General features: G+C 42.7%; 1 protein-coding gene across 2 annotated transcripts in view; it reads left to right on the plus strand.

Annotated features, from left to right (window-relative positions):
* The first annotated feature begins 3,035 nt into the window (after nucleotides 1-3,035).
* GAK (cyclin G associated kinase) overlaps nucleotides 3,036-24,434 on the plus strand; it is a 75,720-nt gene continuing 54,321 nt past the window's right edge. Inside the window, exons 1-3 of one of the 2 annotated variants that reach the window (XM_053371483.1) lie at nucleotides 3,036-3,332; nucleotides 20,941-21,002; nucleotides 24,179-24,238. In XM_053371483.1, coding sequence (XP_053227458.1) covers nucleotides 3,191-3,332; nucleotides 20,941-21,002; nucleotides 24,179-24,238 — 264 coding nt within the window. In that variant the 5' untranslated portion in view covers nucleotides 3,036-3,190. The remainder of the gene's footprint in view (nucleotides 3,333-20,940; nucleotides 21,003-24,178; nucleotides 24,239-24,434) is intronic. The other variant, XM_053371482.1, reaches the window with a different exon arrangement.

Genomic DNA, 24,434 nt, shown 5'->3' on the forward strand with positions numbered 1-24,434 from the left:
CTGAATCCTGGACCGTCCACGGGCCGGATTTAGAAGGCGATTGGGCCGGATCCGGCCCCCAGGCCTTAGTTTGCCTACCCATGCTCTGAGTATATGCGATTGCATCATCAGAATTGCAGGACTTCGTCATCGGTTGCAGCAAGAGCTACAGGATACACCAAGCGTGGGCGCGGCAAATACCAGAGCAAGCCGGCAGCACAGATAGGAGGCTGATTCGAACTCTGGAAGGAGGCGGGGCGATGGGCGTGGCTAGGGCCCCAGAAGCCGGCTTGCGTTCTGGCGGAAGAGGCGCTTTTCGTGGTCTAGGGACCATAGACTCGAAAATGAAGAATGACAACTCCTTCGTGTACAGAGGGGACGACTTTTATTGTAATGCAACCCCGGCGTAATATAACACCTGCCTTGCCAGTAGTACATATGAAAGTGATCTAGCCCCGGAGTCTTAGTAGACCACAAGCTTTCCCCCCATTTTTTTCATTAATTTTCCAAATTTACAACAGAAATAACATACAAAACACAAAAAAGAAAACACATTACAATACTAAAGAGAAAAACAAAAAACAAACAAATAAAAACACTTATTACTTCTAACCTAATTTAACTTTCACTGTTAACTGACTTTCTCGAATCCCCCCTAATTGAATTTCATTGTATAGTATACCACAAGCTTTGCATGAGTCCACAGTGTGATTCAGCAGCAAAAAAAGTAAATGCTGTTTTAGACTGCATCAATAGAAGTACAGTGGTACCTCCGGTTACATACGCTTCAGGTTACATACGCTTCAGGTTACAGACTCCGCTAACCCAGAAATATTACCTCAGGTTAAGAACTTTGCTTCAGGATGAGAACAGAAATCAGGCTCCGGCAGCGCAGCAGGAGGCCCCATTAGCTAAAGTGGTGCTTCAGGTTAAGAACGGACCTCTGGAACGAATTAAGTACTTAACCCGAGGTACCACTGTATAGTGTTCAGATCAAGGAGCCTGTTCTATTTCTCCTTAGCCAGACCACACCTGGATTACTGTGTCCAATTCTGGGTGTCACAATTTGAGAAGGATATTGACAAGTTGGAATGTGTACCGTGGAGAGTGACCAAGATGATCAAGGGTCTGGAAACCTGATGAGGGATGGTTTAAAGAGCTGGGTATGTTTAGCCTGGAAAAGAGGATACTGAGAGGAGATATGATAGCCATCTTCAAATATCTAAAGAGCTGTCACATGGAAGAAACTTGTTTTCTTCTGCTCCAGAGGCTAGGACCTGAACCAATGGCTTCAAGTTACAGTGGTACCTCGGGTTAAGTACTTAATTCGTTCCGGAGGTCCGTACTTAACCTGAAACTGTTCTTAACCTGAAGCACCACTTTAGCTAATGGGGCTTCCCGCTGCTGCTGCTGCCGCCGCGCCGCCGGAGCATGATTTCTGTTCTCATCCTGAAGCAAAGTTCTTAAACTGAGCTAGTATTTCTGGGTTAGCGGAGTCTGTAACCTGAAGCGCATGTAACCTGAAGCATCTGTAACCCAAGGTATCACTGTACAAGAAAGGAGTCTCAAACATCAGGAAGAACTTTCTGACACTTCAGCAGTGGAACAATCTTCCACAAGAAGTGGCATATTCTCTTTTCTTGGAAGGTTCAAAACAGAGGTTAGATAGCCATCTGTCAGGGATGCTTTAATAGAGATTCCTGCGTTGCATGTGATTAATGACCCTCGGAGTCCCATCCTACTCTCCAATTCTATGATCATTGGGATTGCAGCGTTCCTCTCCGGTCAGTGTGCATGCAAGGATTGTCCTGTGAACAGGTCAAACTGCAGATCCCAAGTCAAACCAGTGGCATATCGCCTATTCTTTTCCACTATCAATCTCCAATGCAAAATTATATATAGGGCACAGGGCCGTCCCATCCAGGAAGCAAGGTGAGGCGACCGCCTCAGGCAGCAGGTTCCATTGTGCTGGCAGATCCCAATGCAGAGCTTTTATCCCCGCTCCCCCTTCCTGTTGTAGATCTTCGCTCCCCTCTTCTTCCCTGGCGGGGAGGGCAGGTCATCATTTTGCGGTTCGCCTCTGGTGCCGAAAAGTCTTGGACCGTGGACTCCTTGGCAGGTTTTGAATAAACATCATTTGAGCCTATTCTGGCATTCATATCCCCCATTAGGTAAAATGGCGATCCGGGGTACTTAATTTGTAGGGGATAAAGGAAACTATTGAATTTACGCCATGTGCTCTCGATCTGTGTTTGCACTGTATATGGTGGGATATAAGCTGAAACAAGAATGATACTCTTGGATTCCAGATGCAAAGTGATCCCCAGTGCCAGCTGCTCGAAAACTGAGCCCTCAGTAACCTGAGGCTCACTATGTCAGGTTCCTACTAGAAGACCGGAGAAATGCTAGACATTAGCAGTGGCAAAGTTTTTATCGGTGGTTGCAAGAACCAATGATCCCTATATTCTGAACAAAATGCTTGTTTAACCTGGAGGTAGGCTGTATGAATTGTGTATTGCTTTGTAACGATTGTTGGGTCTCTGGACCGTAATAAAGATTGTTGTTGTTGTTGAATAAACACCCACAAATCTATTAGTTGAACACATGACAGATAAGGCAAGGATATGTTCAATTTATAACATGCAGAGAACAATATGTGCAAAGTCCTTGGTGGGGGGGAATAATGCAATTGATTATTTGGATTGATAATTTGGTATGTTGAAAGTGTTTAATAAAAATTATTAAAAAAGAAAAGTCTTGGGCCGGCCTTGTGTGAGGCTCGCTTGGCCCCCGAGGAGCCCTGGCAAACGGCGACGCGGCCCCGGTTGGCGCTGCTTTCAACTTAGTGCCCGGAATCTGGTAGCGCGCCGGCCGCTCTTCGACTTTCTCTCTCTATAATCCCTGCCCACGCGCTTAGGAGGGGAAATCTCCCCTGGAGCTGCGGGGCGGAGCTAGGAGGCGAATGTAGGCGGGGCGAGCGCGTTCGCCCCTCCTCCTCCTCCGACGAGCGTCGTTGGCGGAAACGGGTTTCGGCAATGGGCTGAGGGAGAGGAGGGAGGCGGGGGCGGCGGGGAGTACGGTGGCCGCGGAGGGTCAGGATTGGCGCTCGTGAAACGGCAGGAGCGGGAGCGGCCGAAGGAACCGGCCTGGCGATCTGCTTGGTCCTGGGAGCGCCAGTCCCCGGCTGCTGCTGCGCCGGGCGGAGTTGGCCATGTCGCTGCTGCAGTCGGCGCTGGAGTTCCTGGCGGGGCCCGGCTCCCTGGGGGCCGCCAGCCGGGACCAGAACGACTTCGTGGGGCAGGTGGTGGAGATGGGCGAGATGAAGCTGCGGATCAAGAAGGTCATCGCCGAAGGTGGGCGGGCGAGGCGGGGCGGGGGGAGCCCTTCGGGGGCGCAGGGGGGCGATCTCGGGGGCGGGGGGCAGAGTGAGGCGGTGACCCCCAGGTGCTTTCTCGGCACCCCCTTTCCCTCCACCCCTTTCCCCCTTCAACAGCCTCTTCTTCTTCTCTCTCACCCCCCCCACTCCTCATTTTATTAATTGCAGTGAACGCCTTAGAAATACCCAACCTAAGGCAGGAAATCGGTGAAAAACAAACAATAAAATCAATAGTTTAAGAAGTAAGTCAACTCCCACACCTGCTTTGTTACCTTTCTCTTCCTGTTTTTTTCTGCTCAATAATTATAATAATAAAATCAGGCACTGTACACTAATGGAGAACGAAACAGGCCCGCCCAGCAAGCTGCGAATCTAAAGTTTGGCAGGAATGGAAAGTAAAAGGGAAGGAGGGTCTTGCAGGTGCAGGAAGGTAGGGCTGGTAATCGCCACTCACAAAAGCTCCAATGTTCAGTGGCCGAAACTCTTCCCAGCAGGGACATAAAATGGTGGGCAGAGTCTCATCCGGCTAGGATCAGGGCCCAATAAGGAAGGTGGCAATTTTCTATCAGTTGTTTGGTGTCAACGTATTACAACTTAATTCCCTTACAACTTAATTATAACAGCTTAATTCTCTTCTGGAATTTGCCTTCCCATTTCCATTATTAAGGAGCTGTTACTGTTTTACAGAGCTCCATAAAGGTTTGCCAACTTCTTTTTTCTGGCCAGGACTCCTCTGTCTCCAGGAGCTGTTTGACAAGAACTGTATCTGGCGAAGCTTTTGCTGCATGGAGCTAAACACTGGGGGAAACTTGGCTATTTGTGTGCTTCATGTTGCTGTTCAAGACAGACTGAATCATACCAACTAGGATAGTTATGCGGTAGATCCCCCACCCCTGCTGAATGGTTGTGGGTAAAGTGAAGAGACGGCCCTAGATATTGGGGTTGGTTTAGCTTAGCTAACATCACTGGTGCAATTTGGAGCTACCTTTATTAACAAGTCTCCATGTACAAGTGATGTGTTTGGGTTTGGAAGATAACAACATTCAGAAGCTTGCATGCAATATGCACACAGGATAAGTGTCATGTCTACACATCTGGAAGCTTCTGCTTGCTGGGACTTCCAAACCCAAATGCGTATAACATGTAAAGCATATGAATAACTTTGACACGTACGTCAGATGCATGTGTGTTCCTTACACCTATAGAGGGGCAAAAGCCGCCTGTAAACCCTTCCTCTTATGTTTGTGGTGACATAGAGAACATTATACAGCAGGGGTCAGCAAATGTTTTCAGCCGGGAGCCGGCCCACTGTCCCTCAGACCTTGTGGGGGGCCAGACTATATTTTGGGGGGGGGGACTGACTTAAGAGCACCACGAGCCCCGGTGACTGCTTACCTATGTCTTTGTGAGCAGCAGGGGGTGGTGGGATGATGAGTAGTGCGCGAAAGGACTTCGGAGAGGGGCTGCTTTAAATGGCAGCCGCTCAAGTGCTGCTACTGCTGGCACCAACAAAGTCCAGCCCCCTTCCTCCTCTAGGCAGGGCGGGGAAAAGCCGGGAGGGAGGAGGTGCTGCCGCTGCCACCTGCGAGGGAAGGAGAGGGAAAGAATGCCTGCCCACTGGCGATCCACATGGCGATTCCCGGACCATCTGCGGGCTGGATCCAGAAGGCAATTGGGCCTGATCTGGCCCGCAGGCCTTAGTTTGTCGACCCATGTTATACAGTATCTGTGTCACCCCGTAGCATTGCTGTTTCTGTTTCAGCGTTGGTAGTAGCAACTGTGAACCTAGCTCTCTCTGAATTGGAGGTCTCTTGAATAATTAACTCAGTTTTGTGTTTGTCCCTGTGTAAATGTATATACAGGATGGTTAGCTGCAGACTTCTTCCCTGAAGGTAGTGGTTAGGTTGCAGAGATGTCATAGTTTCCTGAAGTGTTTTTATTCATGTTGGGGGAAACTGGATGTTTTGTTTCTTCCCACAAGCGTGTTGGTTTTGATAGCGAATGCTGTGGGGCATGTTTGCATTGCAATTTCCTTCTGGATGACTGTGACATCATAAGTGACTCATGATACAACTCTTCTCCCTGCTGTGCCATGTTCTGCCAGTTTTGAAGTTAAAAAATTTGCATTTTAAAGGCTTGGCTCTCGCTACTTAAATATGGCAATGCCCTCCACTAAAAAGTACGCAAGCAAGGTTGGCATCTTTCACTGGTTCACAAATGCTTCTTTTTTTTATTAAGTTTTTCAGAAACTCTCTGGTCTTTCTTTCCAGTAGTGACACATCTGCCTCTTTCCTCCTGTCTTCTCCTGCTGCTTTAAAAAAAATAAAAATGACAAAGGTGATCCTCACCTCCATTATACCTGGAAGAGAACCTGTACTGTTACCTTTCTGCCAGCTTGAACAGAACAAAGCGGCAAAGGATAATACGTGGTTGGAGCAAGCTTTAAATATCTGGATAAACTCTACGGTGTAATCTGCGCTGCTGGTCAGGTTGCCTGCTTGTGCGTTTGGGCATAGATTTGTGAAGATAGCCCTGTAAAAGTGAACTGAGCCAAGTGTCTCGGACTCTTAAGCAGGAGAAGTGTCAGTTAACTATTAATGATGTTGAAGACGGCTGGTGCCACTTTGCAAGCATTCTAGCGCAAACCATATATTTTGCCCTTTGCACAGCAGAAGCATTGCTTCTGGTCAAGTTGTAGGCAAAGGCAACGTGAGATCTCTCTAGCTTCATGTGACTAGATACAGGTTCTCATTCTCATTTGTGTCAAAATAGATCAAACCTGTTCAACAAGGATCCAGTGAGCATTCCAATCCAGTCAGGGATATTCTTCCAGAAGTGGTTTTGAATACACATATGCAGTGTCTGTAGAAGACACTTCGTTCATGTGACTATCTCTCACTCTCCTCAGGGTGATTTATGTTTCATAAGTTTGGCAGTTTGCAGTTTTGAAAGTCAGTTTTGCTTTTGTTGATAATAGGTATGTTTCCCGATCCGAATTAGACTGGACTAAAGCAGAAGTGAATAAATAAGAGTGGTGTCGGATTTCTAATCTGACATTGAAGTTCTTGCTCTCTTGTCTTTGATTTTTAATTAGGACACTAAAAACTGAGATGTCCTTCTAAAGACATAACTGTATATGCCTTTCTGATTCACAGAAAGGAAAGCGTGCCTTTATACTGCAGTCACGCTAGTTCACATGATAATCATATGTTAAGACATGCACCTTTAGAATATTTAGACTTATTTTGTAGGTATTTGTCCAGCTTTTGGGTCCCTTTTCCCTTTGGTTTGCTCTTCCTGGAAAAGTTGCATAGCAGTTCTCTTAGAAGCTTCAGTCCTGTTCTGAGAAACCAGGCTCTACTACAGAAACAAACATAAATTGGGAAATGTCAGTTTCATGATTTAGTGGCTTCCAGGGAACTCAGGGGTTATCTGTAAGTGTATGAGGGATTCATTGATGGGAAGATTCGTAATGGTGAACTGTCTTTCCCTCCACTACTGATATTATCTTACAGTGCAAAGCTACAGGTGTGTGTTGGGTGTAGCTTGTGATGCCCTTTCAATTCATGCAGGTTATTATTGAAGTTCCATATGCCTGGCTGATTGCTCCACCAGAACTGTGTATATACACCTTGGAACAAGAATGGGCAGATGGCACCCTGGAGATTTGCAAGCCTCCCCCAAAGCATCTATACCTGTTCACTTGCTTCGATTTTCACCCGAATTGTGATAAAATGTTCATTTACTGTTTCATTCATAACTTTTTTCAGATTGTAAAGACACAAAGACAGAGACTCGGTTTCACAAAAGGCAACAGTCACACAAGATAGCTGTGCAAGTTAGTGTGATTCCCAGGGCGTTTAGAAAACTCTTTTTATAATGGAAGGAAATGCCTACATTTCTTAATAAAAAAAACGCTTGGAACAAACGGTTGCATTGCGGCACCCCAAAGCAAATGCAAAAATCTTATTTCAGGATACCTTGCATTAAGCAGTGTAGACACTTTCCCTGTGATAAAGCATTTTTTTGAAATGTGTTGGGAATCATGCCATTTTGCAGAGTTCTCTTTGTATTTTGTATAGAAGGTTAAGTCTGCATTTAACAATAGCATCACTTTAGGGATTGTAGGCAATTATGCAGATATGTCTGAGCAAGTGCAACAGGTTGGGTGGCAGGTAGATGAGTGAAAAATAGACAATGGAGTGAAATGGTACTCTCATCCTACAGTACAGCTAATTCATTGTAAAAGTGGGCAGTTGGCCCCCTTTCTATAAGTGAAAAAGAAGGGTGTTACTGTGAGGAGGAACGGGGTTAGCTGAGAGCTCACTGATTTTCTTTAATAAAGAATTAAATACAGAATATGGCTGGTGCAGCACAACATTTCTTGCAGTGTTTTGGTCTGTCTTAGTTTTCTGACATGCTGTTTGAATGATCTCCCACATAGAAACTGCTTGCATCCAATAAGATAGCACACGAGGGAGAGAGGCTTAGGATAGCTCTATCTCTGATATAATAATTTATTGAATGTAGGAAGCTTCACATGTGTATTTAGGTTCCTCTAAGGTACCCCTGCCCGTATGGGCCAGTCGTGACCGACTCTGGGGTTGCGCGCCCATCTCGCTCAAGAGGCTGGGGGCCAGCGCTGTCCGAAGACACTTCCGGGTCACGTGGCCAGCGTGACGAAGCTGCTCTGGCGAGCCGGCACCAGCGTAGCACACGGAAACGCCGTTTACCTTCCCGCTATAAAGCGGTACCTATTTATCTACTTGCACTTAAGGGTGCTTTCGAACTGCTAGGTGGGCAGGAGCTGGGAACCGAACGACGGGAGCTCACCCCGCCGCGGGGATTCGAACTGCCGACCATACGATCGGCAAGTCCTAGGCGCTGAGGTTTTACCCACAGCGCCACCCGCTTCCCGCATTTAGGTTCCTCTACCCGTGGTATAAAGTGAAAACGCCCAGGGTTCTATGATTTTGTTGTGTGTCAGGTGTAGAGCCATGCTAAAGTTATTGAAATAATGGTGAGTCATGAGCATAAAGGTTGGGTGTGAATGTCAGCTTGTCAGTGTCACTCTTCCAGATGTGACGTGACAAGATAAGAAGACTGAAAGACATTATTTCTTCTGTTAGAGCTGTTTGAGCTGCTGCTCCCCATCCCAGTATCGCAGCCAGAGGAATAATCATGCTTGCCATTTGGAAAATGGCTTAGGAAATCTTAAAAAGTAGAATGCAAAAAAATGGAGTTTTTTTTAAAAAAAACCTCCACAAAACTTCTATAATTCATGCAAGAGCTAGCACGCCAACTGAATTGTCTCTGGTTTGATTTGTTGTTATTGTTGTTGTTGTTAATTGAATTTATATACCGCTGTATACTCAGGGTGGTTCACAGAATAAAATCAAGACATAAAACCACAAAATACTTAATAAAAACTAAACAACAACCCAATAGTCCCCCCAATACATTTTAAAAGGGCATAGGATGTAAATCAGATCAACCAAAGGCCTGGTTAAAAAGGAACCTTTTTGCCTGGTGCCTAAAGGTGTATAATGAAGGTGCCAGGCAAATTTCCCTGGGGAGAGCATATGTTAAAATATTCCTTGGAAATAGGGGCTTGCACATGTCAGGTGCTGGTGGTGGTTGCTCGTGAGTTGCTCGTGAGGCAGGACTCTGACCTGTCTTTTACAGGTTTTATTGGTTCAAACTATTTACAGTGCAGAACCTCAAAGTTCATGTCCGTCTCAGTAACTTGCAGGTTCCGGGAGTGGCCCCTTCCGGTTTCTCCCCCAAAATAAGAACTTAGACACCCCAAATCTCCGCCTCCCCTCCTTTCGTTTCACCCCTCTGTTCAAGCTGAGCGAACGGAAACGGCATGTCTGTTTCCTGGTTGGCCGGGCTAGATGAGGTGCTTGGGCTCTCAATAGCACCTTCGAGCCCTCCCCTCGCTTGGCTACCTCCTTCCCCTTCTGCTCCACTGAAAGTGTGGATTTCCCCACCGCTGGACGAGGAGCTGCTCCTCAGAAGCATCGGAGGCTCTCTGTATTCCCCTGTCCCCCTCCCCTGTTCCGATGGCAGTCCCCGGACAGCACATTTTATAAAAGGGTGACATTTTAAAAATCAGCAATGGAGAATATAAAAAAGTCTCACCCCTGCTAACTTTATGGTGAGTTACTGTGGTAGTTATCATTGGGTTTCATTTTGGAAAGTTCATATAGGCACAATACAGATGTAATGCTTCTGGTCTCCATCCTTTGAGCTGGCCACATGTTTTGTCTCTTTACTTCCCAGGCCCCTCTTATGCTTTCAGATTCCCCTTCCCTTTCTCCATGATGACCATGGCCATATTCTCTTAGACAAACCGTGGTTACCATGGAATGCTGGTTAATGTTAGTTAACCATTGGTAAGGTTGATGCAGATGTAACTCTTTAACCACGATTAAGACTGTCACAGAAAGGAGAGGAATCAGAAGCGAGAAGGGTGCTTGTGTTCATTTGTCTTTAGATACAGCTGCATTGTGGACAGGGTGGTGTTTTAAAACATTCCCTCAAGCTATGTGGGTTCATTGAGACCAGTGTGTTGGGGTTCCTAAGAAGTATCTGTGGTCTGCTATATCTCTGACTCGCAATTTGTGTCAAGCTGTTTGGCTTGCTATCTTACTGATGAGTTCTGAGAAGTTATTGCCGCTTTCCATCTCCAGATCTTTTAGGGAAGGCCTATGAAATGTTGATGCTTTCATGTAGCTGTAATTGCCTTCCACTAAGTCTTGGGGGGGGGGGGGAAGCAGAGACATCACCTTGCCAAGAAAGTTCCGTATAGTTAAAGCTATGGTTTTCCCAGTAGTGATGTATGGAAGTGAGAGCTGGACAATAAAGAAGGCTGATAGCCGAAGAATTGATGCTTTTGAATTATGGTGCTGGAGGAGACTCTTGAGAGTCCCATGGACTGCAAGAAGATCAAACCTATCCATTCTTAAGGAAATCAGCCCTGAGTGCTCACTGGAAGGACAGATCGTGAAGCTGAGGCTCCAATACTTTGGCCACCTCATGAGAAGAAAAGACTCCCTGGAAAAGACCCTGATGTTGGGAAAGATGGAGGGCACAAGGAGAAGGGGACGACAGAGGACGAGATGGTTGGACAGTGTTCTCGAAGCTACCAGCATGAGTTTGACCAAACTGCGGGAGGCAGTGGAAGACAGGAGTGCCTGGAGTGCTCTGGTCCATGGGGTCACGAAGAGTCGGACACGACTAAACGACTAAACAACAACAACAAAGTCTTGGAAAGATATGGACAAAAATTTAGAGGAGGAAATTGGTAGAAAAGGGCATTGAACTGAGCAGGAAGCAAAGGCTATAACAGAGGTTGGAGACCTTTAGCTTTTCAGATGTTCCTGAAATACAAATCTCAACTCCCACCATCCCTGACCATTGGCCATGTTGTCTGGGGCTGATGGGAGTTTGGCACTTCTTCTTCTTCTTCTTCTTCTTCTTCTTCTTCTTCTTCTTCTTCTTCTTATTATTATTCTTCTTCTACCCTTCATCTGAAGTCCATAGGACCAAAAGTTTTCCCTACACTTAGGCTGTAACTTTAAACTTATCTCTGCTTTGAGTCTTCCTTCAAGCATTTCCATCACAGATTCCCAAGATTCTTTGGAGAAAAAATATTATTATTAAAGTGGTGTAACACTCCCCATACACACAGATGAGTTTAATTTGGTTATGCTTTTATAAACTTAGATCTGACTGCTGCTGTCAGAATCTAGTAATTTTTCGAAGTTCTAAGAACTCTTGTTTCTCATTATCTCAGAAATCCTGAAGCTTTACAAAGTACCTGGTGTTTACATTGCAAGTGGATATTTTCTCAATCTTAAAAGAGAAAAGGCAGAAAGTTGACTGGCAGAGAATTTTTTAAGGCTCTGTCCAGGAGGAGGGAATTGATTCTTGATATGCAAATGCCCTCGTGGGCCAGGCTTCAAAGGATGTGACTAGGACAGTAAGGTGTGCCAGGAACACAGCAATTAGTGAAGTATGCCTAAATGATAGTGCATTTCATCCTTCTGGTGATGTATAAGATGTCAAGGAACTACAATGGAAGACACAGCAGAGTGGAATGCAATAGCAAGCCAGTGTGCCATAGAAATCTAGACCTTAATATGCCCTCTGGAATCTTTGGTTTGTTAGCAAGTGCTGGAGAATCCTCCTTTTCTGCCTGTCAAAGTCCATTGAAGCATCAAGTTTGCAGCGATTTGCAGCCAGATGCTTTTGGGAAGCTCACAAATGGGGCAGTTGCTATCCACTGTTGATGATTCAACTGCCTCTCATGTCCAGAGCTACACATTTCTCATCCTATAGCCCCCAATTAGCAGTCATGGTGAATATGTCTGTCACAGGCTTGTCTCTGTGAGTTTGTATAATTTTTAAAACATATTTTTAATTGAAAATTTAATTCTATGCTAATGGTAGTTAGCAAATACTCTGGCTATAATTTCCACAAGCTAGTTACGAGTTGTGTAAAATAGGGTTAGGATCAACAAATATTCACAACATTCTTTTTTTTTTTTAATGGGAGGTCCCAAATTCTAGCATTATATGAAGTAGAGAATTCAGATTGCGCTAACCATCTAGGAGCACTTAAACTTGACAAAAGCCCTCAGTCTCTGCAGAATGGGGGTAAAGTGTCTTTTTTTAAAAGCAGCTGTCTTGGATTTGTGTATGTCTGGGACTTTTTGAAATTTGTACACTACAGTGGTACCTCGGGTTAAGAACTTAATTCGTTCCAGAGGTCTGTTCTTAACCTGAAGCACCACTTTAGCTAATGGGGCCTCCTGCTGCCGCTGCGCCATCGTCGCAGGATTTCTGTTCTCATCCTGAAGCAAAGTTCTTAACCCAAGGTACTATTTCAGGGTTAGCGGAGTCTGTAACCTGAAGCGTCTGTAACCTGAAGCATATGTAACCTGAGATACCACTGTATTATGACTTCTTTTACGGACCCTAGAATCTTTGAGCTGTGATGCTTTCTCTACAATAGAGAATCTTTACAATAGCAATATGAATCTTTCTGTAACTGCATCCCAGCCCAATAGATACTTGGGAAAGGAATTGGAATTATTCATTGGGGAGGAAGTTGCTGGCACAATAATTTAAATAGCATAGACCCCACATTGCAGTGTTCTTGGTGTTGGCTTGTTGCATTAGACCGAACTTGAACGCTTGCTTGAATAAGAAGTATTAGTTTAAACTGTTTTACCTAAGCCTCTTTATATCTCCACATTCTTCGGTTTTAAGCTTCTTGGCATACTAAAAAAATGTTGGAATCTGAAGTGCCTTTGAATAACAGTGAGGAATAATGTAGTTTCTACATTATGATTTCTAACACTGTCCTCACAAACCATTGCAATCGTTTATGTGAACATTAGGAGACCAGAAAATTTGTCTTGCGGTGATGACATAAAATGCAGAGAAGAAGCCGTTAAAACAATGCTGTTCTGTGAGTAGATTTAAGGATATGTATGAAGTAACCTCCGAGCTGTTCTGAGCCCTGTTCAAGTAGTTTTTTCCCCTGAGAATAATTTGTATTGTTTTGAAAAAAATTAATAAATTCTCCCACCCACCCACTTCCCCAAATTCCTGGGAAGATACACAATAATAGGTTTAAGTAGCCTCTGATCTAACTAATTCTTAGCTGCCTGCTTTCCTTTTTGCAGGGCAGGTAGTGAAATGGAAGATAAACAAAAACTATTAAACTGCTCAGCCATTCGCAAGGGTGGTTTTTATGGAGGGCGTATAAAAATACCAAGTGGCAAGACAGTCTTAAGCAGAGGAGTCAATTATAAAGCTCACTGCAGTCTTGTCAAATTGGCCGGCTTAAAGCTTTAGAGCTTTTGTATGGAATGGAACAGTAGTGCTTCTGAACACAAGACAACTTTCAGTATCTTTTGGCACGAATTGTTTAAGGGCTTTGTATGAGAACGGGAGGAACACTTGCATGTGGTTAACATTCCCACTTAATGATCAGCAGCCTTGGAAGTTCCAGGGTAGTAAATAATCCTGTGTTCATTCTCAGGATTTTGGCATTTTATTTTAAGGTGTCTCAAGGAGTGAAATTATAATTTCTCAGATACAAGGGGGGAAATGCCAGCAGTGGGTGTTTAGATTTAGATGCGTAGAGAGGTTTTGCTCCCTGAGAAATAATTTATGCCCAGATCTTACAAGTCTCTGGATTTTAGCTAGACACAAGGGGACACTTTTAAACTAGAGAGCTTCTTTCTCACATCTGTTTTCAAGTCTTAAGATGGGTAACAGTTTCATCTCATTCATTTTTATAACTCTTCTGAGAGAGAGCTTACATTCTGTTACTTTATGGAAATGGTGTTGAATTGATTATTGTGACTACATTTTCCTTGCTTCTGTAACCTTGCCACAATCTAGTTTTCTGTGTTTTTGGCTTGGTGCCTGGATGCTAAACCATAAATGCATACAAATGTACTCAGTTTTGTTAGGTTCTTGCCCTTGTCCATTGCATTAATAGCTATGTAAAGGTCCTAGGTTTATTCTCAGTTCCAGTTCCTGTGAATGCCAGGATCATTCCTGCTTTTTAACTCCGTCCTGTTCACCAATGGGGGCAACAAATTAGGTGTTACATCCAAACTAGAGAGCATGGTTTGTTTCACTCCAAACAAACCATGATTAGCTGAGAACAAACCCTTAGTTTAATACCATGGTTATCAATTATAACTCTCTGAAGGCAGTTCTCCTGCATAACAGCTTCTATAGGCAGATTCACCTGAGAAACATACTTGTGATGTGAAAAAACCTGTGAGTTGATGGATACACACACGCACACGGAGTGTCTATTTTTGTTGATACATTAATTGACGATGCCCAATTTTTGGTAGAGACTCTCTCCACACCTCTTCTGCATCCTGGTCAGTAATACAAGGAAAAGGTCATATTTTTAGGAATCATTCTAGTCCTGTCTCGGACTGCAAGCTGCCTTACTCCTTGAGCCAAAATTATGTGTGTATTAAACCTGAAAACCATGTCACTAGAACACCTCATAAACTAAATCCAAAGGTAGTTTGGATTCTTTAGCTTTAAATCTAGAGTTGTTATATTAGCCTGATTAAGGAACAACATTGCTGTCAGGGAAGTGCCATCAGCTCAAAGGTGAGAGGTGGAAGGGCAGTTGTGTTATAGGGAACCTTTGAAAATCTTGCGAAAGATTTCTCCAGTGGAGAGGAGGTGCAGGGACCAGGGGATGCTAGGGAGAGCCTCAACACTGAGCCTGAGCAAACCGAAGAGGAGGGAAGTACCCCTTTGCCAGCGCCCAGTCTGTGCAGTAGGTTTCGGCACAGGGAGGGGCGGAGAAGGCTGGGGGTCACGCGACTGTTATGCTGGGGGAGGTACAAAGACCGACCACTCCCAGATTCTGCTAGCGATTGAGCCAGACATGAACTTACGACGCTCTTCACTGTAAATAGTTTGCACTAAGAATAAAGCCTGGAAAACACAGGTCAGAGTCTTGCCTGCTGGGAAATGATATATAATGAATTGAAAAAGGTATTTAAATATACCTTCTTGAAGAAACCAGAGGCCTTTCTCTTGGGCATGGTCGGCCAATTGGTGTCAAAGAAGGATAGAACGTTTTTTATGTATGCCACAACAGCAGCAACAATACTCATTGCAAAGTATTGGAAGACGCAAGATTTACCCACTCTGGAAGAATGGCAGATGAAGCTGATTGACTGTATGGGATTGGCAGAAATGACTGGCTGAATCTGTGACCAGGGAGAAGAGTCGGCAGAAGAAGATTGGAAAAAATTTAAGGACTATTTACAGAAATATTGTAAAATTAAGGAATGTTGAATGATGCTGGATTGAAATTAAGTGGTTTCTAGCTGTAATGGTATAAAGGAATATGAAAAAATGGTTCTCTATAAGTAAAAATTTAAGGTTATAATAACCTAAGATGTTGGATAGAAAATAAGGTGTTTTTATAAGCTGTAATGCTTTGAGATAAGGATTTGCTGAACAAATAACTTGAATTGGACTACAAGAAGGGGAGGTATGAGGAGGTCAGAGAAATATGTTATTGAAAATTAAGTATTGTGAACTATATGTGTTTTTAATTTTTTTTGTTTGTTTTTTGTTTGTATAAAAATTGAAAATTTTAATAAATATCTTTAAAAAAAAACCACAGAGTCTTGCCTGTTTGCTCTTGAGCAACCACACCAGCACCTGACAATTGCTATAGACTTTCTGTCCTGATTTATTTATTTGACGGCTTTAAAACCCTGGCTGTTCAGTACAATTCCCAGTGTTCCTTTGTTAGAGAGAGTGATATGGGTTCTTCCTCGGTTTTGCGTTGGTGTGAGAATGTCACAGAGCTACATTTTTTGAGGCTATTTGTGCCAGGTTTGTGCACTCTTTTAAATGCAAGTTTTGGCACTGTCTTTTGCACTGTCTTTTGGCACTGTCTTTTGTAAGGCTGTGGTTTAGCTGGTTTACGTCAAATGGCGTGGTTTTATCAAGGCCAGAAGGCTGAAGTACTGTATTGGTTGGTGATGTTTGCTTCTGGAAGCCCAGAAGCATTATGAAAATTACTAAGGCTGCATAAGCACCATGCCCTTTAAAGCACATTCTTTCCCTCAAATAATTCTGGGAACTGTAGTTTACATCTCACAGAATTAGAATTCCCAGCAACCCTTTAACTCCAGTGCCCAGAATTCTTTGAGGGCGAAATTGTGCTTTGAAGGTGTATTGTGGGCACAGCCTAAGGACACGGGTGCCCAAACTTTTTTCAAAGAGGGCCAGATTTGATGAAGTGAACAAGCGTGAGGGCCAACCAAAGTTGTTATGCTTTTTTTAGGATTGAAGTTGTTGATTTCGGACGGTGGATGTAAGATGCTCACATTTGTAGCCATAGGACCTTTGTTTTGTGAGGTCTTCTCCAGAGGATGTTCTGTCTGGTTGAAACCTAGTTCCTCCTCTTATTCAGCAGAAAATAATATTCAGAGTCCACTGGACTCCAGCAAAACTCTACCAGAAGAAAATAACAAATTCAGACAACTGCAGGAGATGGGGGAGTAAAAATGTGAACTTAGTACATATGATGATTAACAGCCCGATGATAAGATCATTTTGATGCGAGGTGAGGCTATATATAGCAAGAGTAATAAAAAGAAATTGTTATTTAGGGGAATTGAATTGAATTCTAAATTATATACTGGAAACGTGGAAGATTACAAGGGGTAAAAAAAAATATATGGATGTACCGTGCCATATTAGAAGCAAAAAAACTTGTTTTGATGAATTGGAAGAGCTGCAAAAATATTCCATTGAGCACATGAATTGACAATATGGACAGACTAGCTACATACGAACGAATTGCATGTCGACGCAAATTAAGAATGGATAAATATGAAGAAATCTGGAAGGAATATTTAAGCGATAAGGCGGACAGTGGTGGGAAGTAGGAGGGGGGAGTAGGGGAAATATTGTTAAAAAGGTGGAGTTATAGGTATATCAGTACTCAAATCTGAATTGTTAAATTGTGTGATTGTGGTTTTTGTTGTATGTGTTTTTTGTGGTTGTTGTTTGTATTGAAAAAATGATTAAATAAATTTAAAAAAGAAAAAGAAACCTAGTTCCTCCTAGATATCTCATTTTAGTCCAAAAGCAGCCTTATGGCCAGCCCTCCTTCAAATGTACAAAGGCGGTGATAGCGCTCAACTCACAGGATTGTGGGGTAGGGCTGAGCAATACCTGGCTTTCAACATTGCATTATATCACCAGCTAAACATCGCAATATATCGATATATCACAATATTTGAAATAAGGATGTAACTATGTAGAGGCATTGGCTTGCTTCACAGTTTTTCCCACATTGTGATTTTTGCTTAGCGCCAGGGTGGAAAAAAACCCATGATTAAAAAAAAATCAAATCCAAAAAAAATCAGATTTTTAAAATTTAAATCAGAATTTTTAAAATTAAAATCGAAATTTTTTTATTTCAATTGGATTAGTAAAATAAAATGCTTTTGGAGGAAAAATCTTTCTACAGATAGTTTTCTATTTAAGTTACATATAGTCCAAAGGATTTGTTTTAAGTTTTTCATGTGTGCTGAAGTTTTTTTCAAAAAAAAGTAACCACATCCGTTAACAAACATTGATACATATGCTATAATGTTTTTGTTTTAGTTAAATAAATTGTTTAAATTGTTGTTAAGGAAATGGTTATTTTTCTCCTTCCAATATAATACAGCAGAAAAATTGTCCAAAAAGAAACCGTTAACTTATTAAAACCTCTCAATAATTTCATAATTATCTATGTATTTCTAATAGTGTAATCAAATCAGCAATTTTTCATATAACTGTAAAAACTACTCTGAAAAATTATTATTTCAAAAATGAAACCATCATCTGATTGTAAATGCTAACATTATACCAGCAAGAATGAGTCTTTCTGTAAAAAAATGATTTAAATCAAGTCATACTGACTAGTGATTTAAATCGTGATTTTAATTGATTTGATTTAAATCGATTTGATTTAAATCAAACCCACCCTGCTTAGCCCACAAACACAAATCATGATTCGTGATATATTGCCAGGTCAGAAATTATGAAACTGAGATCACAATATGGATTTCAAACTGGCTTTGCGTGGTGGACAGGGAAAGCCTGTTTAACTTTTGTGCCAGTCTCTGAACTATTGTTTCTAGAAGGTTGAAGCGGGGCCTGTTTTAGCTAAAATGGTGTTGGCGGGGAGTTGAAGTTAGGTGGAACTTGTAAGATTTCAGTCAGTAATAACCCCCTGCACGTTTTCACTAATAATTCAAGGCTTTGACAAGTAATTCAACATAGTCATTCTTCTATTCCATGTATGGGAAATATATATATATATATATATATATATATATATATATATATATATATATGACAGTTGTATTTCTTAAGGCAGTGGAAGTATCAAGATAACACATCTTTCTTCCTTCTTCCGGCCTTAAGTTATTTATTGTTGTGATGTGGCAGGTTTTTGCAGGGTTTTTGCCCATGATCTCTTGAAACGCCAGCCAAACTGCGAGCAAGCTTTAACAAACAGAGAACATACCGTAGATCATGGGAGGACATATATTCTACATAATATTTGGGTTTTGTCCTAAGCAGGTCTGGTATCACCGTGAAGCACACATTTCTACAAAATAAATAAATAAACAAACATAAGGTACATTGAGGTATCCTGAGTCAGAAACTAGAGAAAAGCAAAATAAATTTCTAAAAATTCTCAAGTTATAGAAGATAAAAGAATCAGGCACTAAAACAATATGTTAAGCAAATGTTAAGACCACAGTAAGCTAAAAAAAAAAAAAGGCCACCACAGTTTAAGTTGACTGCAGCAAGGTCTTCAGTAATTGCCTAAAAACAATTAACAAAATCTAGTTGAAGACTGTGCCATCTGTGAGAGTTTGAAACTTTCTTTATTTGTGTTTTGTGTTGGTGCACAATAAACCAGTCTAAAACACATCAGGATTCCAGAAAGAGACTGCTGGAATTGCAAATGAAGCAGCACTGTGATCCAGGAATAAGATGCAATTTTGCAAAGAAACTTTTGACTGTGACTTAGTTGTACCTATGACTCAGCCAGGGAGTGTTTCCTGTTAACAGGGAACGTATTTCTGTTCAGAGCTCGTGTTTTGCAATCACCCACTCAGCAGCCTGAGAGTACAAATCATGTGCTTATGATAGCAAATTACAATACCTGGGCCCAGTTAATCGTGTTCTTGAATCCTTTCTCAAATCATAGCCTCCCTGGTCTGTGAGTGATGTGCTTTTAAAGGGCAGGTTGTCAGCATTCAGTTTTAAAATAGTCCCACTTAAGGTTTTTGTTAGCATGCCACAAATCGAGCTCTAGCTCGAAGAGAAGCTCGACACTCTGGTGTGTGCTGCAGTGTATATGCATTCCCAGGGACCCTTTAGTATTGGCCAGTGGCATAGCGTGGGTTGCCAGTGCCCGGGGCCATGCGGAGTGGGGTGGGAGGGAAATGGACGGACTACACATGCACATTCAACTGCCTAACTGTCTGCGTCACCCAGGAGATCACAGCCATATAAATAAGAAATGAAGAGCCGTTCCGTTGTCTGGAGAGGTCACTTCCTGGTTCGCAGGGAGAAGCCATTTTCAGTGGAGCCCAGTGATGGAAGCGCACAGCTTTATTGAGGCAGCAATGGGTGTTGAAATTTTGCGCCCCTAAGAACATTGTGCCTGGGGCAACCACCTTGTACCTCCCCCACGCTTTGCCACCGGTATTGCCTGCAATGCAAGAGGGAGATGCAGGCAGGAGGTCTTGCACACTTGCTGATGCTGCCAGCTAAGCCACTGGCTGATTATTCATGCTTCAAAGCAGGGGCAAAGAATCATGGCTCAGCAGTAACTTATGTGTTGTTGTTGTTGTTGTTAGAAATGTTCCAAGACTATAACATATAGTGTAAAAGAAGAGCAGAGCAATACAAGTACAGTCATACCTTGGAAGTCGAACAGAATCCGTTCTGGAAGTCAGTTTGACTTTCAAAACGTTTGGAAACCAAAGCTCGGCTTCTGATTGGCTGCAGGAAGCTCTTGCAGCCAATCGGAAGCCACGGAAGCCCCATCCGACATTCGGCTTCCAAAAAAGCGTTCAAAGACCAGAACACTCACTTCCGGGTTTCGATTGTTCAGGAGCTGAAACATTTGGCAACTAAGCCGTTCGAGATTCAAGTTAGGACAATATACAATATTATATATCTACTGTAATCTGTGAGCGAATTTGGATTGCATACTTAAACATCCACCTTAATAAACCACAATATCTCCCTGGTACAGTTATATTATGAGCCTAAATGAATTCATATTAATTGTGATTTGTCGACTTTCCTGGTCTATAAACTCTGAGATACACACACACTCTCGTGAGACACACACACACGCACGTACGTACATACATCTCTACAGCTTCTATTCTTATTTTTTGAAATATATGACATTTCTTCAGCTCTTTATAATCTTCTGATTCAAGAGGTTTCCTGCAGTGTTAATATAAGCAATGCAGTGTTTAGGCTGTTTTTCCTTTCAGACATCCAGTGTGGTGCTGGGGTTAGAGTGTTGGACTAGCACCTTGGGAGACCAGAGTTCAAATCCCCAGTTGGCTATGAAGCTAACTGCCTCTCAGCCTAGGGTTGCTTTGGGGATTAAATGGGGGGGGGGGACGACCACGTGCACTACCTTGAGCTCTTTTAAGGAAAAAGGTGGGATGTAAATGCAAAAAACAACAACACAAATCTGTTGGAGTCTGTACTCTCCTGCTGAATCTGTACTCTCCTGCTGGTTCCTCTTTAATTCAGTTACTAGGTATGAACAATACAAGCTTTAATGCTGGTGCGTTTGTGTTGCTTGTCTTGAATTAAAGGTGTCATCTTTAACGTGTTCAAGCCCCTTCTGGCACAGTGTATCCTACTTCCTCTCCTGGGCGATCACTCGGTGCTTGTGTTAAATTGCCCTTAATTTACTAGAAACATTTAAGTTTCACCACCATCTCTCTTTTTCTCTCTCTCCTTAGGTGGCTTTGCTTTTGTATATGAAGCTCAGGATGTTGGAAGTGGCAAAGATTATGCTTTAAAGGTAAATATCCTCAGTTTCTTGGGACTCAACGCATGTCTTTACATTGTTGACATGGTTAACAGTAAGGCAGCAAACGTGAAAATACCTGTAGCTTATAGTGAATCCATTCAGAAGCCATGTACAATGGTACCTTGGTTCTCAAACTTAATCCATTCCAGAAGTCTGTTCCAAAACCAAAGTGTTTCAAAACCAAGGCACGCTTTCTCATAGAAAGTAATGCAAAATGGATTAATCCGTTCCAGACTTTTAAACACAACACCTAAAACAGCAATTTAACGTGAGTTTTACTATCTAACGAGACCATTGATCCATAAAATTAGAGCAATAAACAATGTACTTCAGTCACACAATCAATCAATCAGTCAGTAGCTGAAGTGGGTTCTACACAGTCACAAAAACAAAACGAAAGGAGCCACAAAAACAAAAATGCAAAATAAATACCAAAAACAGACAGACCTCAGCGTAACACTCAAAACAGAAGTGTGGCACTCAAATTGGAAGCGTAACACTCAAATTGGAGCACATTTGGCTTCCGAAAAAAGTTCACAAACTGGAACACTTCCGGGTTTGCTGTGTTTCGGTTCCAAGTTGTTTGAGTTCCAAGGCGTTTGAGAACCAAGATATCACTGTATGTCCTAGTTGGAAGGAAGCACCTCCCTCTCTCTGTATGTGTTGTTGTTTTAATTCTACTGGCATGTACGGGACGTGGGTGGTGCTGTGGTCTAAACCACTGAACCTCTTGGGCTTGCCGATCAGAAGGTTGGCGGTTTGAATCCCCGTGACGGGGTGAGCTCCCATTGCTTGCTCCCTGCTCCTGCCCACCTAGCAGTTTGAAAGCATGCAAAAAAGTGCAAGCAGATAAATAGGTACTGCTTTGGCGGGAAGCATTTCTGAGTGCTGCTCTGGTTTTGGTGTTCCGTTGCGCCAGAAGCAGCTTAGTCATGCTGGTCACATGACCCGGAAAAATTATCTGTGGACAAACGCCGGCTCCCTCGGCCTGTAAAGCAAGATGGGCACCGCAACCTTTACCTTTTAAGGGCATGTACGGAGGCGATGTTTGTGGTGATGATTTGTACAATTAGTAAAGTAGGAGGCTAACAGTAGGTGGTGCCAAAGCCAGTGACGGGCAGAGCCAATTAAGTCTAGTTTCTTCCTCATCCTTCTCCTTGTTAAGTTACACAAGGGCCACACTGAGACTAAGGAAGAGGAAGATGACAGGCCTTGCCGCCACCTGGACTGTTCATAACTAATAAGCCAGACTGGGGGCTAGCTGAGGGCAGACTGAAGTTTGGGGGCAGTGCATCATTCGCCCTAAGTGGCTGACCTTTGCTGCGATTTAGTAGTTCATATACTTTCTTGCTGCATCTGAGAAGTAAACTATTGCTTTGCCAAATGCCGGCATTCCTGCTTTACAGTGTGTTTGTAGACCACCTTCCTTTCTAGTTCATTGCTACTGTAGAGAATCATTGGGATCTTGCCATTCGAGATTTGAATGGTTTTGCAAACTCATCTGGAACAATAGCAGGAGGATAATGGTGTCCCTTTTTTCCAATTGGCTTTTGTTTCAGAACAACCTAGAATAGCTTTCAGTGTTAAACCTTTGTTTCAGGCTTTTGCTTATTGCTTTTTTGATATATATGAATTGCAAGCCCTTTAACTTGCACCAGATGCTTCCAGAGCGTTGAACAATGAAATACTTAGAGGTGTGCATTTGGATAGTTCTGGGGTATAGTGTCATCAATGCTACGTAAGCACTTAAATAATAAATAAGCCATAAAATCTTAGCCTGCACCCTCCCCAGAACTAAAGTTGTCACTAGTGAATGTGTCAGAGCAACTTACAAGTTAGCTATTACCATGAGACTGGTGTTCCTTCGGCCTGGGATACTTCTGTCCCAAAGTAGCTTTGTTGAAAACATAATATTAGTTACATTTCTTAAAACATGCAAGCCTTTCTTCCTCTAAGGGGCTCTGAGTGATATTTTGGTTTCATAAATGACCTGTAAGGTAGATCAATCTGAGCAGCAGTGACTTGTCCAAGGGCACCCACTCAATGTCATGGCTGAGTCAGAAGTTGAATGTGGGACGGCACACCATATCAGGCTGGCATTTGTAGCCATATTTCTCCATAATGGGTAGGTAGCAAACTTCTGGTGGCTCAAAATTGGGGAGGTGTGAAGGAAAGCCCTCTTCTTAACTTGTAAAACAGACTCTGGTGTCATTATAAGAAGGTTGTAGAGACTCTAGAAGGACCTCAAAGACCTTCTCATAATGGTGCTGCACCAGAGGGAGAGAAATGGGTGTAAATGTGTGAAGCCTCCAGCCCATGTGTGCTCATGAGTGTATGTGTGTATGCCCTTTTTTCTCTGTGAAGGAGAAATGATTACGAATAGCACTGGGTGCTTAAGCTTTGCCTTCTGAAACAGTGTGCTTATAGAGGTTACTTGCATGTGTTCATCAGTTGGTCGTTAACCGTAACAATCTGCAACAAGTGAAAATTAAGATTCCCGGGAATTTGCACTAGGCACTAAGCTTGCACAAGGTTTTAGGTCACAAGCAAAACCACAAGCATGTGGAATTGCAGAAATCTGAAAGGTGTTTCCATGCAAAATGACATTCCTCATGCCCTTGGTATATTGTTGGACTACAACTCCCATTGGCCATGCAGCTGGTGTCTGATGGGAGTCGTGATCTGACAAAATTTGGAGAGTGTTATGTTGAGGGAGACTGTTATACTGGGCTAAGATTCTCTCCCCCCAAAATTTTGGAACTATTCTTGCAAGTGACTTCATAAAGGTAACATAATTTGAACTTTAAGTGATGGGTCCCTGGTGCTGCCATGCTTCTTGTCACCAGTGCTTCACAATGGATGTTGAAGATGGCAAGGCAGGCTGTCCCTGATATTCACGTGTGGTCTGTGAAATGTCTCTTTCATTATATAAATCATAAGAATATATGCTGTCATAAAAAAGACTGATATTAATTTATTGGAAAGATAATGCCATGTCTCTCTGTGATCAATGGATAGAAGATACGGCAACTAGCAACACATGAACAGATCGCTTTTCGACACAGATTGTGTATGGATAAATGCAACAATATTTGGAATCCATTCATAAAAAGCATAATGCCTTGTTAACAATTTTACATTTCTATAACATCTTTATTTCCTGACAGAGATTATTATCTAATGAAGAAGAAAAGAACAAAGCCATCATTCAAGAAGTTTGTTTTATGGTATCCTTTTAGAGACAACCTGAAACGCTTTGGGTAAAGCAGTCATTAATTATACAGTTATGCATATCCGTCTTTGTTTGTCACAGGTTGTCTAAGGGATCATATCTGTGGTAGTGCAGAAATTCCATAGTTTGGTACAAATGATCCTTCTTTTTGTTTGTGGCACCAGGATTTCTTCTGACACATTAATTGAAGG

The sequence above is a fragment of the Podarcis raffonei genome, chromosome 17 (assembly GCF_027172205.1).
Source record: "Podarcis raffonei isolate rPodRaf1 chromosome 17, rPodRaf1.pri, whole genome shotgun sequence".
NCBI classification, from domain to species: domain Eukaryota; kingdom Metazoa; phylum Chordata; class Lepidosauria; order Squamata; family Lacertidae; genus Podarcis; species Podarcis raffonei.